We start from the raw sequence: 17500 nt of genomic DNA on the forward strand, positions 1-17500 counted from the left end.
TTGTCGTAGGGGTTCTTAAAAGGAGATATCGAGGGCTGAAGATAGACACACTTGTTGGATGGTAACGCTATATTGTCAGACTGTGGTAATGAGAGATGGAGCCCAGCCTTGCCGTGTTCTAGCCTGGATGTCTATGCGCCGACTGAGGAGGAGGCAGAGGTACGAACGTACACATGCGCATAAACAGTCACAGGTCTAAAAGGGATCTTCTATATAAACACGTGGATGGTACTATGATATGCTATACAACACATATAAGGGGATCAGCAACTATGCTAACAAGGAAGATTTAAGATAATATTTTTATTCTAAATCTTATAAGCTATCACCCCAAAACCTTTCGGCTACCGTAGTTATGTCGTACCATAGTCAGCACGGGGCATTCATAGAAATATACAGGCTATTTTAACAGTTACATAAGCTCATTAGCGACAAGATCACGAGATTAATTCATAATTAGATACTCTAAATGCTACCTAGGACCACTGTGGAACCTAACAATACTTAGTTGACACTTAACAACTTGATGACACTTAAGATATATATTTTCATTTCCCATGTATTATAATTACTACACAAACTCGCTAGATCACGGAACCTCTCGGAATTTCATTGTGCCTTTGCACTAGATACATTAATATTTATTGTGTAAGGCTTTTGAGTTTCCTGTCATGTTAACTGTTTCATGTTTTTGTTGGGAACTACTGTAGTTGGCTTGGTGCAGGAATGTGTTTGAGTGGCGATGTAACTGCCTTGTGGAAACACGAAATGGCGTTGAATACAAGCACTACCTACCTCGGAAAATTTTCATTTCATCTACTTACTGTAGCAGTAAGTAGGTGGAAACACCTGCTGCAGTGTGAAAGATCTAGAGCAAGTTCTTGCTTGATACTACTTTCTCAACTTTTTGAAAATCAATTGGATGGTTAAAATCTCTTACATGAATAAATAGAGCATTGGAATCTCTATTTATTCATGTAAGAGATTTTAACCATCCAATTGATTTTCAAAAAGTTGAGAAAGTAGTATCAAGCAAGTCCATGGTCGACAGGAATATAATTGAATCTTGTTTCATAAAAAGCAGTTTTGACAATAATATGAATATTTCCTTTGGTTTATATAAATTAGATCCATTTATAATTAATAGAATTTGGGAAGAATTTAATAATACACTGGACAAATAATAATTTTAAAAATTTTCTTGGGTAGAATAGTTTGTTAGTGGGTTGTGCAAAGGACCTGTACAGTTGGGCCGGCGCGCGTCAGGTGTTTAACCGTTGTGGGATCTGATAGTGAGGTGCTGGCCAGACCCCTTATATAGCTTCCTTGGATGCTTTACTTTCATAGTTCCTTGATAATGTGAGTAGTCACGAAAGCGCTTGGAATTTCTCTATTCTTTCAGAGTGGTTGTTTTGCATATATATATATATATATATATATATATATATATATATATATATATATATATATATATATATATATATATATATATATATATATATATATTTCTTCTCTGGAGGCAGTGGAGATGTCATGTCTGAGGGCAATGTGTGGTGTGAATATAATGCAGAGAACTCGTAGTTTGGAAGTTAGGAGGAGGTGCAGGATTACCAAAACTGTTGTCCAGAGGGCTGAGGAAGGGTTATTGAGGTGGTTCGGACATGTAGAGAGAATGGAGCGAAACAGAGTGACTTCAAGAGTGTATCAGTCTGTAGTGGAAGGAAGGCGGGGTAATGGTCGGCCTATGAAAGGTTGGAGGGAGGGGGTGAAGGAGGTTTTGTGTGCGAGGGGCTTGGACTTCCAGCAGGCATGCGTGAGCATGTTTGATAGGAGTGAATGGAGACAAATGGTTTTTAATACTTGACGTGCTGTTGGAGTGTGAGCAAAGTAACATTTATGAAGGGGTTCAGGGAAACCGGCAGGCCGGACTTGAGTCCTGGAGATGGGAAGTACAGTGCCTGCACCCTGAAGGAGGGGTGTTAATGTTGCAGTTTAAAAACTGTAGTGTAAAGCACCCTTCTGGCAAGACAGTGATGGAGTGAATGATGGTGAAAGTTTCTCTTTTTCGGGCCACCCTGCCTTGGTGGGAATCGGCCAGTGTGATAATAAAAATAATATATATATATATATATATAAATATATATATATATATATATATATATATATATATATATATATATATATATATATATATATATATATATATATATATGCAATAAGATCACAGTAAACAGGTGATTTCAAAATATGCAAAACAACCACTCTGAAAGAATAGAGAAATTCCAAGCGCTTTCGTGACTAATCACATTATCAAGGAACTATGTTCCTTGATAATGTGATTAGTCACGAAAGCGCTTGGAATTTCTCTATTCTTTCAGAGTGGTTGTTTTGCATATATATATATATATATATATATATATATATATATATATATATATATATATATATATATTGCAAAACAACCACTGTGAAAGAATGATGAAATTCCAAGTGCTTTCGTGACTCCTCACATTATCAAGGAACAATAAAAGTAATGCATCAAAGAAAGACATGTAAAGGGTCTAGACCACACCTCACCATCACATCCCACAACAAAGCAACACCTGATGCACGACTCATAAGAAAGAGAACACTGCAGCAGGCCCACTGGCCCAACTAGACGGGTCCTTCACGCAACCCACAAACTATTCAACCCAAGAATTAGTTTGTGGGTTGCATGAAGGACCTGTCTAGTTGGGCCAGTGGGCCTGCTGCAGTGTTCTCTTTCTTATGAGTCGTGCGTCAGGTGTTGCTTTGTTGTGGGATGTGATGGTGTGGTGTGGTCTAGACCCTTTATATGCCTTCCTTTGATGCATTACTTTTATTGTTCCTTGATAATGTGAGGAGTCACGAAAGCGCTAGGAATTTCATTATTCTTTCACAGTGGTTATTTTGCATATTCTGAAATCGCCTGTTTACTGTGATCTTATTACGCATATATATATATATATATATATATATATATATATATATATATATATATATATATATATATATATATATATATATATTATATATATATATAATGTCATGCCGAATATGTAAAACTGGTTAATTAGCAAGAACTCATTTAAAATTAAGTCCTTTCTAAAATTTTCTCCTATACATTTAAAGATATATTTTTTTCATTAATGTTAATGTAAAAAAAATTTTAATTTTGCACCAGAAGAATTTTAGAAAACTTACATAACCTTATTATAACAAGAACAATTTATTTTAGCCTAACCCAACTAATATATATTTTAGATTTGTTTACAATAACTTAATACTAAACAAACACAGTGAAATATATTTTTTTCGTTAGGTTCAGAATGATTTTGGGGAAATTATTGCATACACAAATTTTCACTTGTCCTATATGGCAAGATGAACGTTGCTATTTAAGCCAAGATCACAAGTTCTGCCTATTCGGCACGACATATATATATATACAAAACAACCACTCTGAAAGAATAGAGAAATTCCAAGCGCTTTCGTGACTACTTATTAAACTTTGCATTGTTGATGCAAAATTTGTATTTAATGATAAGTTTTACACTCAGAAGTTTGGTATGGCAATGGGAAATCCTCTTTCACCTGTTCTTAGTAACCTATACATGGAATTTTTTGAAACAAGGTTACTTAACACAACCCTCCCTAATAGAGCTAAATGGTTCAGATGTTTTGATGATATTTTGTGTCTTATGCCCAAAAATGTAGATATACACCATTTCCTTGGAAAATTAAATAGCTTAGCCCATTCTATAAACTTTACTGTTGAGTTTGAAGAAAATAACTCATTGCCTTTTCTAGATGTTTTAATTATTAAGGGTAATGAATTCAAATTTAAAATTTACAGAAAACCTACAAATAACTGTTCCTATGTCCACTATTATTCCTCGCATCAAGATAGTCAAACTGTCTGTTTTCTCATCAATGTTTTTGAGAGCTTTACGAATTTGTAGTCCTGAGTTCATAGATGAGGAAATATCCAAAATTTATGAAATAGGTAATGATTTAAAATACCCAAGGAATGTAATTGATAAATCTTTTAAAGTCGCTAGAAATACTTTTTACAATCCAAAAAGGGAAAACCAGCCTTATTCAACTAAAAATATGTTGGTTCTCCCTTACCATGAAAACTTGGTTGATATGCCTTCTCTTCTTAAGACTTTTATTATTAAAGTTGTATTAAAAAATCTTGATACAGTAAAAAAACTTTTGATAAAGAATTCCCCCCAAAATGCTGATGGATGTGTCTATAAGATTCCTTGTAAAATTTGCGATAAAGTTTATTACGGTCAAACTGGCAAAAATCTCGAACTAAGATTAAAACAACATAAATATAGCATTAGAACTGGACAAGATTTCAATGCTCTATTTATTCATGTAAGAGATTTTAACCATCCAATTGATTTTCAAAAAGTTGAGAAAGTAGTATCAAGCAAGTCCATGGTCGACAGGAATATAATTGAATCTTGTTTCATAAAAAGCAGTTTTGACAATAATATGAATATTTCCTTTGGTTTATATAAATTAGATACATTTATAATTAATAGAATTTGGGAAGAATTTAATAATACACTGGACAAATAATAATTTTTAAATTTTCTTGGGTAGAATAGTTTGTGGGTGAGTTGTGCAAAGGACCTATCCAAGTTGGGCCGGCGCGCGTCAGGTGTTTAACAGTTGTGTGATCTGATAGTGAGGTGCTGGCCAGACCCCTTATATAGCTTCCTTGGATGCTTTACTTTCATAGTTCCTTGATAATGTGAGTAGTCACGAAAGCGCTTGGAATTTCTCTATTCTTTCAGAGTGGTTGTTTTGCATATTCTGAAATCACCTGTTTACTGTGATCTTATTGCATATATATATATATATATATATATATATATATATATATATATATATATATATATATATATATATATATATATAGAACAGCCGCTATAAATTTTGTACGTTATATAAACGCACAGTTATTTAACACCAGCCAGAATGACAAACTGACAGTAAAGTTGTTTATAAAGTAAAACAAGAGAGGACTGAGGCCTTACTACAGTGTACCAGTCGCTGGCTAAATCGAATCTGTCTAGCTGAAGCCATTACTACAGATGAGCTAATGAAGTCAGCTCTCTAACTCCCTCTGACATGGTCAAAATACACGATATATACACCGAGGTGTGTGTGTGTGTGTACTCACCTAATTGTGGTTGCAGGGGTCGAAACTCAGCTCCTGGAACCGCCTCTTCACTGACCTCTACTGGGTCCTCCCTCTTCCTGCTCTATGAGCTTTATCATTCCTCGTCTTAAAACTATGTATAGTTCCTGCCTTCACTACATCGCTTGCCAGACTATTCCACTTCCTAACAACTCTGTGGCTGAAGAAATACTTCCTAAAATCCCTTTGACTCGTGTGAGTCTTCAGCTTCCAATTGTGACCCCTTGTTTCTGTGTCTCATCTCTAGAGCATCCTGTCTCTGTCCACCTTGTCTATTCCATGCAGTATTTTGTATGTCGTTATCATGTCTTCCCTGACCCTCCTGTCCTGTGTGTGTGTGTGTGTGTGTGTGTGTGTGTGTGTGTGTGTGTGTGTGTACTCACCTATTTGTGGTTGCAGGGATCGAGTGTGTATCACTGTATGTATGTGTGTGGGTGTATATGTGCGCGCCTGTGTGTGTGTTCGTCATGCGTTGCGTGCTTGTAGATATGTACTCGCCTAATTATGATTACAAGGGTTGAGTCTCAGCTCCTGACTGCGTGAGCCTAATCATACTTTTTCTTAAAGCTGTGTGTGCGTGGGCACGCATGCGTTTGTGTGTGTGTGTGTGTGTGAACGTTGGGACAGTCACCTTAGAGAATAATTGATTGTTGTGTTGTGGCACAGTACAAGACGCTGAAGCTGGTCATCATGAAGTGCCAACACAAGAAGAAGTGCCAGATCGACGTAGTGCCGCACACCTTCAGCGATATCGACCCTTGTCCAGACATACGAAAGTATATAGAAGTGGCATACAAGTGTCGTCCAGGTGAGTCCTTACACCCCAGCCCCCCCCTCTCTCTCTCTCTCTCTCTCTCTCTCTCTCTCTCTCTCTCTCTCTCTCTCTCTCTGTCTCTGTCTCTGTCTCTGTCTCTGTCTCTGTCTCTGTCTCTCTCTCTGTCTCTCTCTCTCTCTCTCTCTCTCTCTCTCTCTCTCTCTCTCTCTCTCTCTCTCTCTCTCTCACTCTCTCTTTCTCTCCTGCCCCCTTCTCTTTCTTGCCTCTCTCGCTTTAGCCCCTCTTTCCTGCCCTTCTTTCATTCTCCTGCCCCCCTCTCTCCCTCCACTCGTCCCCTCCCTCTCTCCCCTCCTATTCTTCCCCCCCTCTCCCCCCTCCCTCTCCCCCTCCTTCCCCCCCCCTCCCCTCCCCTGCACGGCAAACAAAATTTACATGACATAAAATGTGTCAGTTACCTTATAGGTTTTATCAGTGCTACATTAAAGAGGCAATATTAACTAATAGTTGGTACCCACAGCTCGACCTCTGAACAAGCTTCCTGGCTAACAACTGATCAATCAGACTGTAGCTTCTTACAGTCCGAATTAGGCCCTACATGTTCATCAGGAAACACTAAACCCAAAAGGGCCATCCAGAGCTTGAGGAATGGGATGGGCCCCCTTCACGAGTATTAAGGCACCTTCATGACCCTTTAAAGGTCTTGTCACTCAGTGCTGGTTAAAGGGCGGATACACTTGCTCTTTAGCGTGTTTCATTGTCATCATTATTATTACAATTGTAGAATCACGCTAAACCCGTAGGGGTCATGTATCGCCTGGGTATATGTCAGGCAATCAGATTCAGTCCAAGGAAAGGGAGAGTACTATTCACTGACTTACAAGCACTTCCCTTGAGACAAGCACCTTTACCACACCACTGTAACACCACAGACAAGCACCTTTACCACACCACTGTAACACCACAGACAAGCACCTTACCTCAACAACACCACAGACAAGCACCTTACCACACCACTGTAACACCACAGACAAGCACCTTTACCACACCACTGTAACACCACAGACAAGCACCTTTACCACACCACTGTAACACCACAGACAAGCACCTTACCACACCACAGACAAGCACCTTACCACACCTCTGTAACACCACAGACAAGCACCTTACCACACCACTGTAACACCACAGACAAGCACCTTACCACACCACTGTAACACCACAGACAAGTACCTTTACCACACCACTGTAACACCACAGACAAGCACCTTACCACACCACTGTAACACCACAGACAAGCACCTTACCACACCACTGTAACACCACAGACAAGCACCTTACCACACCACTGTAACACCACAGACAAGCACCTTACCACACCACTGTAACACCACAGACAAGCACCTTACCACACCACTGTAACACCACAGACAAGCACCTTACCACAACACACTGTAACACCACAGACAAGCACCTTACCACACCACTAACGCACACAGACAAGACAAGCACTTACCTCACCGCTGTAACACCACAGAAAAGCACCTTACCTCACCGCTGTAACACCACAGACAAGCACCTTACCTCACCGCTGTAACACCACAGACAAGCACCTTACCACACCACTAACACCACAGACAAGCACCTTACCACACCACTGTAACGCCACAGACAAGCACCTTACCACACCACTGTAACACCACAGACAAGCACCTTACCACACCACTGTAACACCACAGACAAGCACCTTACCACACCACTGTAACACCACAGACAAGCACCTTACCACACCACTGTAACACCACAGACAAGCACCTTACCACACCACTGTAACACCACAGACAAGCACCTTACCACACCACTGTAACACCACAGACAAGCACCTTACCACACACCACAGACAAGCACCTGTAACACCACAGACAAGCACCTGTAACACTTACCTCACCACAGTAACACCACAGGCAAGCACCTTACCACACCACTGTAACACCACAGACAAGCACCTTACCACACCACTGTAACACCACAGACAAGCACCTTACCTCACCGCTGTAACACCACAGACAAGCACCTTACCACACCACTGTAACACCACAGACAAGCACCTTGCCTCACCGCTGTAACACCACAGACAAGCACCTTACCACACCGCTGTAACACCACAGACAAGCACCTTACCACACCACTGTAACACCACAGACAAGCACCTTACCACACCACTGTAACACCACAGACAAGCACCTTACCTCACCGCTGTAACACCACAGACAAGCACCTTACCACACCACTGTAACACCACAGACAAGCACCTTACCACACCACTGTAACACCACAGACAAGCACCTTACCATACCACTGTAACACCACAGACAAGCACCTTACCACACTGTAACACCACAGACAAGCACCTTACCACACCACTGTAACGCCACAGACAAGCACCTTACCTCACCACTGTAACACCACAGACAAGCACCTTACCTCACCACTGTAACACCACAGACAAGCACCTTACCTCACCACTGTAACACCACAGACAAGCACCTTACCACACCACTGTAACACCACAGACCACTGTAACACCACAGACAAGCACCTTACCACACCACTGTAACACCACAGACAAGCACCTTACCACACCACTGTAACACCACAGACAAGCACCTTACCTGTAACACCACAGACAAGCACCTTACCTCACCGCTGTAACACCACAGACAAGCACCTTACCACACCACTGTAACACCACAGACAAGCACCTTACCACACCACTGTAACACCACAGACAAGCACCTTACCACACCACTGTAACACCACAGACAAGCACCTTACCTCACCACTGTAACACCACAGACAAGCACCTTACCACACCACTGTAACACCACAGACAAGCATCTTACCACACCATTGTAACACCACAGACAAGCACCTTACCACACCACTGTAACAGCACAGACAAGCACCTTACCACACCACTAACACCACAGACAAGCACCTTACCACACCGCTGTAACACCACAGACAAGCACCTTACCACACCACTAACACCACAGACAAACACCTTACCTCACCGCTGTAACACCACAGACAAGCACCTTACCACACCACTAACACCACAGACAAGCACCTTACCTCACCGCTGTAACACCACAGACAAGCACCTTACCACACCACTGTAACACCACAGACAAGCACCTTACCACACCACTAACGCCACAGACAAGCACCTTACCTCACCGCTGTAACACCACAGACAAGCACCTTACCACACCACTGTAACACCACAGACAAGCACCTTACCTCACCGCTGTAACACCACAGACAAGCACCTTACCACACCACTGTAACACCACAGACAAGCACCTTACCACACCACTGTAACACCACAGACAAGCACCTTACCACACCACTAACACCACAGACAAGCACCATACCACACCACTGTAACACCACAGACAAGCACCATTACCCACAGACAAGCACTGTAACACCACAGACAAGCACCTTACCACACCACTGTAACACCACAGACAAGCACCTTACCACACCACTGTAACACCACAGACAAGCACCTTACCACACCACTGTAACACCACAGACAAGCACCTTACCACACCACTGTAACACCACAGACAAGCACCTTACCACACCACTGTAACACCACAGACAAGCACCTTACCACACCACTGTAACACCACAGACAAGCACCTTACCTCACCACTGTAACACCACAGACAAGCACCTTACCACACCACTGTAACACCACAGACAAGCACCTTACCACACCACTGTAACACCACAGACAAGCACCTTACCACACCACTGTAACACCACAGACAAGCACCTTACCACACCACTGTAACACCACAGACAAGCACCTTACCACACCACTGTAACACCACAGACAAGCACCTTACCTCACCGCTGTAACACCACAGACAAGCACCTTACCTCACCACTGTAACACCACAGACAAGCACCTTACCACACCACTGTAACACCACAGACAAGCACCTTACCACACCACTGTAACACCACTGACAACGTTGATGAACAATACACATGTGCAACAGTTAGGTATCCTTATTCTTAAAAAGTTTCTCCAATGCGTTAGTTTTCTTCTGTCAGATACAGAGGAGAATATATTGTAGGAGCAGCAGTGGCTGCCTACGATACTTCTACTGTGTATTTGACTGAAGAAGTCTACTGTGTAGGCAAAACGTTTCAAGAATAAAGATACCCAATTGTTACATGTTTGTCTTACTCATCAAAGTTGATGTTTATCTCACTCCATTGCTATTATATTTGTGAAGCGCTTAACCCGTAGTGGGTTATACAGTACCCGGGGAATGGGAGGTTAGTTCTGTTGTCTTGGATCAAGAACCCTTCGCTCTTAAATATAACAGAGTCCAAAACTTTAGAAGTCTCGAAATTTCTTTGATGTATCATCCCAATTTAATTAAAGAATTTTCTTCAATACTTTTTACACAACAAGAATTTTAAATTTCTATGACCCAGTTTTTATCACAAATCATTTTACAGAAACGTTCATCAGCAAGATAACATGTGTGCCTGGAGATCTGACTCTCACCTGTGAGAAGAACTCAAGACTGGCCATATACAGTGCATTGTTTGGTAGACGACTCGAGGGATCTTATACGTGTCCCCAGCCGAGAGGAGTACCGGAGGAAGGTAATTTGTACTACGCTTGTTTAGTATTGATGTGTCGTGTAAGCTAGTGTTTTGTGAGCTAGTGTGTTTTGTGAGCTAGTGTGTTTTGTGAGCTAGTGTGTTTTGTGAGTTAGTGTGTTTTGTGAGCTAGTGTGTTGTGTGAGCTAGTGTGTTTTGTGAGCTAGTGTGTTTTGTGAGCTAGTGTGTTTTGTGAGCTAGTGTGTTTTGTGAGCTAGTGTGTTGTGTGAGCTAATATGTTGTGTGAGAGAGTGTTGGTTTGCTAGCTTAATTATTCACCTCAGACCAGTTCAATGGCGGGGTAGTCGAAAAGATTACAGAGCTCCATATTGGGTCCCAGAACTGAGAGTTTAACAAGCTACAGTGACAATTAATTATTTAAAGAAAATTACGAATTGTTAAGAATGGTAGTGAGTTGTTTACATTGTCATGTATTCAGTCACATAAACATTATCTTGTATGTGGTTATAAATAATTTACATTACCTGTGGTATTGTAAATGACTTACAACTACATATAAATGACTCTTGCATTTAAATAAGTTAAAGTGGTTAATGCTTATTTATAATAAGCAAAGTCAGGTATTTTAAAGAGAATCGCTCAATATATATATTTGCAGATAAAAATACTTGACATTTCTTGAACATTTACGAACATTACGAGTTATTTTCTGAATTTATGAATATTTCACAATCACGCACATAGTGACACAGGGGGTAACAATAGCTCTTCTGACAAAGTTTACGTTTAGTTAGGTCTACATCAGCTACTGGTCAAAACTCCCAGAGGTACTTGTAGCCCGACGAAGCCGGGTACTAGTGATATCCAGGAGTTTCTTCAGTTATGTTCAGATATGTGGCTCTTCCTGCAAGATAAAATGTTGGTAGATCGACAGGTGTCACTCTACCTCTCTCTCAAGTCACTTATGGTTAATTTTTCATAATATTGTCCTCATACTACTAGTTAACGGCCCAAAGGTGTAATCTCCTTCCTCTTGGAAAATATATTCATTTGCGAATTCATCAGTTTTATCATGTATTTATATATCATGTATTTATGTATGGGTGAGTTTTTGGCCTTCCTAATAATAATTAATATTGTTTAATATGAGTACATGCTGGTCCAAGTTTTGCTGTGTTTTTCAGAGTAATTTTTAACCCCTAGACAGTAGTGTGAACAACCTTCAGGAGCCAGGAACATTTTACTTGTTACGACATCGAAGTCGTAACAGTGTGTGTGTGCGCGCGGTGGTCTGGTGGCTAAAGCTCCCGCTTCACACACGGAGGGCCCGGGTTCGATTCCCGGCGGGTGGAAACATTTCGACACGTTTCCTTACACCTATTGTCCTGTTCACCTAGCAGCAAATAGGTACCTGGGTGTTAGTCGACTGGTGTGGGTCGCATCCTGGGGGACAAGATTGAGGACCCCAATGGAAATAAGTTAGACAGTCCTCGATGACGCACTGACTTTCTTGGGTTATCCTGGGTGGCTAACCCTCCGGGGTTAAAAATCCGAACGAAATCTTATCTTATCTTAACTATATGTGGCTGCAGGGGTCGAGTCGTAGCTACTGGTCTCTTTTGTGTGTGTGTGTGTGTGTGTGTGTGTGTGTGTGTGTGTGTGTGTGTGTGTGTGTGTGTGTGTGTGTGTGTGTGTGTGTACTCACCTAATTGTACTCACCTAATTGTGGTTGCAGCGGTGGAGACTCGGCTCCTGGCCCCGCCTCTTCACTGAACGCTACTAGGTCCTCTCTCTCCCTGCTCCATGAGCTTTTTCATACCATACATAGTTTTACTATGTATGGTTCCTGCCTCCTCTACATCACTCGCCAGACTGTTCCACTTACTGACCACTCTGTGCCTGAAGAAATACTTCCTAACATCCCTGTGACTCGGATGAGTCACAGGGATGTTAGGAACATCTGTCTACCTTGTCTATTCCATGCAGTATTTTGTATGTCGTTATGTCTCCCCTAACCCTCCTGTCCTCCAGTGTCGTCAGGCCGATTTCCCTTAACCTTTCTTCGTAGGACATTCCCCTTAGCTCTGGAACTAACCTTGTCGCAAACCTTTGCACTTTATCTAATTTCTTAACGTGCTTGACCCGGTGTAGGTTCCACACTGGTGCTGCATACTCCAGTATGGGCCTGACGTACACGGTGTACAGTGCCTTGAAAGATTCCTTACTAAGGTGTCGGAACGCTAATCTCAGGTTTGCCAGACGCCCATATGCTGCAGCAGTTATCTGGTTGATGTGTGCTTCCGGAGACGTGCTCGGTGTTATACCCACCCCAGGATCTTTCTCCTTGAGCGAGGTTTGCAGTCTCTGGCCACCTAGCCTATACTCTGCGGTCTTCTTTGCCCTTCTCCGATCTTCATGACTTTACATTTGGCAGAGTTGAATTCGAGAAGCCAGTTGCTGGGCCACGTGTCCAGCCTGTCCAGGTCTCTTTGTAGTCCTGCCTGATCCTCATCTGCGTGTGTGTGTGTGTGTGTGTGTGTACTCGCCTAATTGTAGTTGCAGGGTTCGAGACTCAGCTCCTGGCCCCGCCTCTTCACTGAACGCTACTAGGTCCTCTCTCTCCCCACTCCATGAGCTTTATCATACCTCGTCTTGAAGCTATGTATGGTTCCTACCTCCACTACGTCACTTTCTAGGCTATTCCACTGCCTGACAACTCTGACTGAAGAAATACTTCCTAACATCCCTTTGATTCATCCGAGTCTTCAAACCTGCAAGTGTGACCTCTTGTTTCTGTGTCCCATCTCTGGAACATCCTGTCTTTGTCCACCATGTCTATTCCACGCAGTATTTTATATGTCGTTATCATGTCTCCCCTGACCCTCCTGTCCTCCAGTGTGTGTGTGTGTGTGTGTGTGTGTGTGTTTGTAAAATAAACAATATAGGGAGTTACCGGCTCTGGAACTGTGCTGGAGATCCTCATCCTCAGAGAAAAGAATATTTCCTCATTTTCATCATATTCTGACACATTGTCATCATATTCTGACACATTGTTATCATATTCTGACACATTGTCATCATATTCTGACATTGTCATCATATTCTGACACGTTGTCATCATATTCTGACACATTGTCATCATATTCTGACACATTGTCATCATATTCTGACACATTGTCATCATATTCTGACACATTGTCATCATATTCTGACACATTGTCATCATATTCTGACACATTGTCATCATATTCTGACACATTGTCATCATATTCTGACACATTGTCATCATATTCTGACACATTATCATTCTGACACATTGTCATCATATTTTGACAGTCATCATATTCTGACACATTGTCATCATATTCTGACACATTGTCATCATATTCTGACACATTGTCATCATATTCTGACACATTGTCATCATATTCTGACACATTGTCATCATATTCTGACACATTGTCATCATATTCTGACACATTGTCATCATATTCTGACACATTGTCATCATATTCTGACACATTGTCATCATATTCTGACACATTGTCATCATATTCTGACACATTGTCATCATATTCTGACACATTGTCATCATATTCTGACACATTGGACTTATTAATTTCTTATTATTTTCATGCATGATCTTTTACATTATGATCTTATATCTTATTTTTTCTTTATCAAAACAGTAATCCATACGCCTTTGTATTAAAATGATTTTATTGTGACTTTGTTTATTTTGTTATTATTAATAAATGTAACAAATCTTCTAGACTGCCAAGCAAGCTATGCGAACGAGATCGTTATGAAACTGTGCCACGGTCATCGGGAGTGCCACCTAGGAGCAGACCCAAAAATGTTTGGCACACCTTGCTCACCTGACTCTTTGATGTACCTGACAACTGCCTACACCTGCGGTATGATATTCTCTCTCTCTCTCTTGCCACCCTCACTTTGTCTGACTTTTTTGGGGGTTTATCCTGGGTAATCTGTTGCTATGTATGCCACCCTCACTTTGTCTGACTTTTTTGGGGGTTTATCCTGGGTAATCTGTTGCTATGTATGATAACTTGTGTAACTGTATTTGTGTACCTGTACCTGAATAAACTTGCTACTCCTTGCCACCCCTTGCTACTCCTTGCCACCCCTTGCTACTCCTTGCCACCCCTTGCTACCCCCTGCCACCCCCTTGTAACTCCCTGCCACCCCCTTGCTACCCCTTGCTACCTCAACTCCTTGATATAGGCTACTTAACAACTGCTTAAACAATATTTGTGATATACTAGTCTTGTTTGCCTGTTGAAGGATATATTGATATTTTTTTTAGAGTAATGAGATTGTGTCCCAGACGGTCATCCATACACCGAAAAATGTCTTTCAGTGGGTATATGATAAGCGTATACTCCCTATTTTAGGAATTAAAAGACTCTTGACTTACACTATCCAACCAACTCAAAAATCTCTCCTAATAACTTTTAGTGGTGGAAATAATTATAGCAAAAAAATATATAATATTTGGAGGAGTTTGATGGGACTCGTATGACTGATACTGATTTGTGATCAAACTTTCGCTCATTGATGATAAATTAGACACATGTGCAACTCTTGGGTATCTTTATTGAGGAAACGTTTCGCCACACAGTGGCTTCATCAGTCCATACAAAGGAGAATCTTGAAGAACAGGAGGAGAATGAGGTAATCAGTCCCTCAACCTTGAGTCGATGTGTTCAGTCCATCAATCTTGAATAGAATACGGCATATGAGCGGAGAAGCAGCTTATAAACCGTATGGCAGGAGAGGTGCAGCAGTCATAGGTGGTGTCACATTTGTTCATTGTGGAAGTAGGTTGTGCCCAAGAATTAGGCAAGCAAAGAATCCCAAGAAGTTGCAGTGTCTGACAGGCTTGTAGATGAATGGTTCAGAGAACCGACATATTGATAAATTAGTTTCTCCTATGTATGGACTGATGAAGCCACTGTGTGGCGAAACGTTTCCTCAATAAAGATACCCAAGAGTTGCACCTGTGTTTAATTTATCAACATGTCGGTTCTCTGAACCATTCATCTACAAACATGTCAGACACTGCAACTTCTTGGGATCTTAATACTTAGGAATTCTTCGCTTGCCTAATTCTTGGGCACAACCTACTCCCACATTGAACAAATGTGACACCACCTATGACTGCTGCACCTCTCCTGCCATACGGTTTATAAGCTGCTTCTCCGCTCATATGCCGTATTCTATTCAAGATGGATGGACTGAACACATTGACTCAAGGTTGAGGGACTGATTACCTCATTCTCCTCCTGTTCTTTAAGTTTCTCCTATGTATGGACTGATGAAGCCACTGTGTGGTGAAACGTTTCCTCAATAAAGATACCCAAGAGTTGCACCTGTGTTTAATTTATCAACATGTCGGTTCTCTGAACCATTCATCTACAAACCTTTCGCTCATTAATGCTGATAATTCGCAGAAATTTGCATAATAGGTTATAATTTATTTTTCGTCAATATAATTTCAAGCTCTTCTCCCATTTTTAATTTAAATCTAACTCCATTAAATTCTTCAGAAACCATTGATAGTAAGACTTGTTAATCATTTTCAGGAGACTTAAGTTCTTGGGAGATTCAGAAGAGAAACTGTACAACGTTGTAAAGGAATTAGAAAGAATGCGCAAAAGAGGTAGAAAATGAATTCTGGAAATAGCAGTGTAATGAGAACAAATATAGTGTATGTGGAGTGAGAGCTTGGTGAAACTGAAAGACAGGAGTGTGGAAGAAGTGAATATATTTAGATACTTGGGAGTGGACGTATCAGCAAGTGAGTTTTTGAGGGAATAAAAGGAGCAATAATGGAAAAGGGAATATTTCAGAGTATAGCGGTGTCACCATTTTAATGGGATTGTGAGGCCTGACCTTTGAATATTGCAGTGAGTAGGAGGCTGGAGACAGAGAAATGTGCCTGTGATGAGAGTGTTATTAGACTATTATATAGATATTAAAGAATTAAAATATAATCAATCCCCGGCACAGGTGAAACATTGGGCATGTTTCTTTACCCCTGCTGCTCCTGTTCACATAGCAGTAAGTAGGTACCTGGGTATTAGTTGACTGTTGTGGGTCACATCTTTGGGGACATGATTAAAGGACCCCAATGGGAATAAACATTTCTGAATAACAAAAAAGGCACAATACCGTGACTGGAACGATACACAAATAACCCGCACATAAAAGAGAGAAGCTTACGACGACGTTTCGGTCCGACTTGGACCATTGACAAAATCACACTAAACGTTGTAACACACCGACTTTATTGGTAATACTGGATGGCTAACACTTTGGGTTAAAAAGCCAAATAAAATCTTATGTTAAGATAGTTGGATTATACCGATATAAAGGAGTAGGAGAGGTTGACTAAAAGGGTCTATTAATCTGAGGTGGATGGAAAGTTTAAAATAGGGTGTGATAGAGGTATTAATTATATTAAAATTTCCATTGTAGTTCCGAAGAAAATCCTGAAGACGACGTCCCAGGAAGAAGATGAAGAAGCTGAAGAAGGAGACGAGGTTCAAGAGGAGGGTAGCCTGATGATCTCTGCGATGCAGCCTCCTTCATCTCATCCAGCCTCTCCAGATCCATTTTACCCTGCATCTCCACAGCACACACAGTCTCCAACCATATTTTATAACCCTACTGTCACAACCAAAACTTCGAATAAAAAAAGTAAGATCATTTTAGTAATAAAAGAAGACAAAACATAGCACCCTATATATATATATATATATATATCTATATATATATATATATATATATATATATATATATATATATATATA

The 17500-nt window shown here is 41.0% G+C and overlaps 1 protein-coding gene across 3 annotated transcripts in view; it reads left to right on the top strand.

The window, feature by feature from the left end:
- Window positions 1-17500, top strand: part of LOC128694746 (protein eva-1) — a 434222-nt gene that overhangs the window by 375325 nt on the left and 41397 nt on the right. For all 3 annotated transcript variants that reach the window (XM_053785031.2, XM_053785032.2, XM_053785033.2), the window contains exons 4-7: window positions 5906-6047; window positions 10557-10706; window positions 14438-14581; window positions 17166-17387. In XM_053785031.2, coding sequence (XP_053641006.2) covers window positions 5906-6047; window positions 10557-10706; window positions 14438-14581; window positions 17166-17387 — 658 coding nt within the window. The remainder of the gene's footprint in view (window positions 1-5905; window positions 6048-10556; window positions 10707-14437; window positions 14582-17165; window positions 17388-17500) is intronic.

The sequence above is a fragment of the Cherax quadricarinatus genome, chromosome 51 (genome assembly GCF_038502225.1).
Source record: "Cherax quadricarinatus isolate ZL_2023a chromosome 51, ASM3850222v1, whole genome shotgun sequence".
NCBI classification, from domain to species: Eukaryota; Metazoa; Arthropoda; class Malacostraca; order Decapoda; family Parastacidae; genus Cherax; species Cherax quadricarinatus.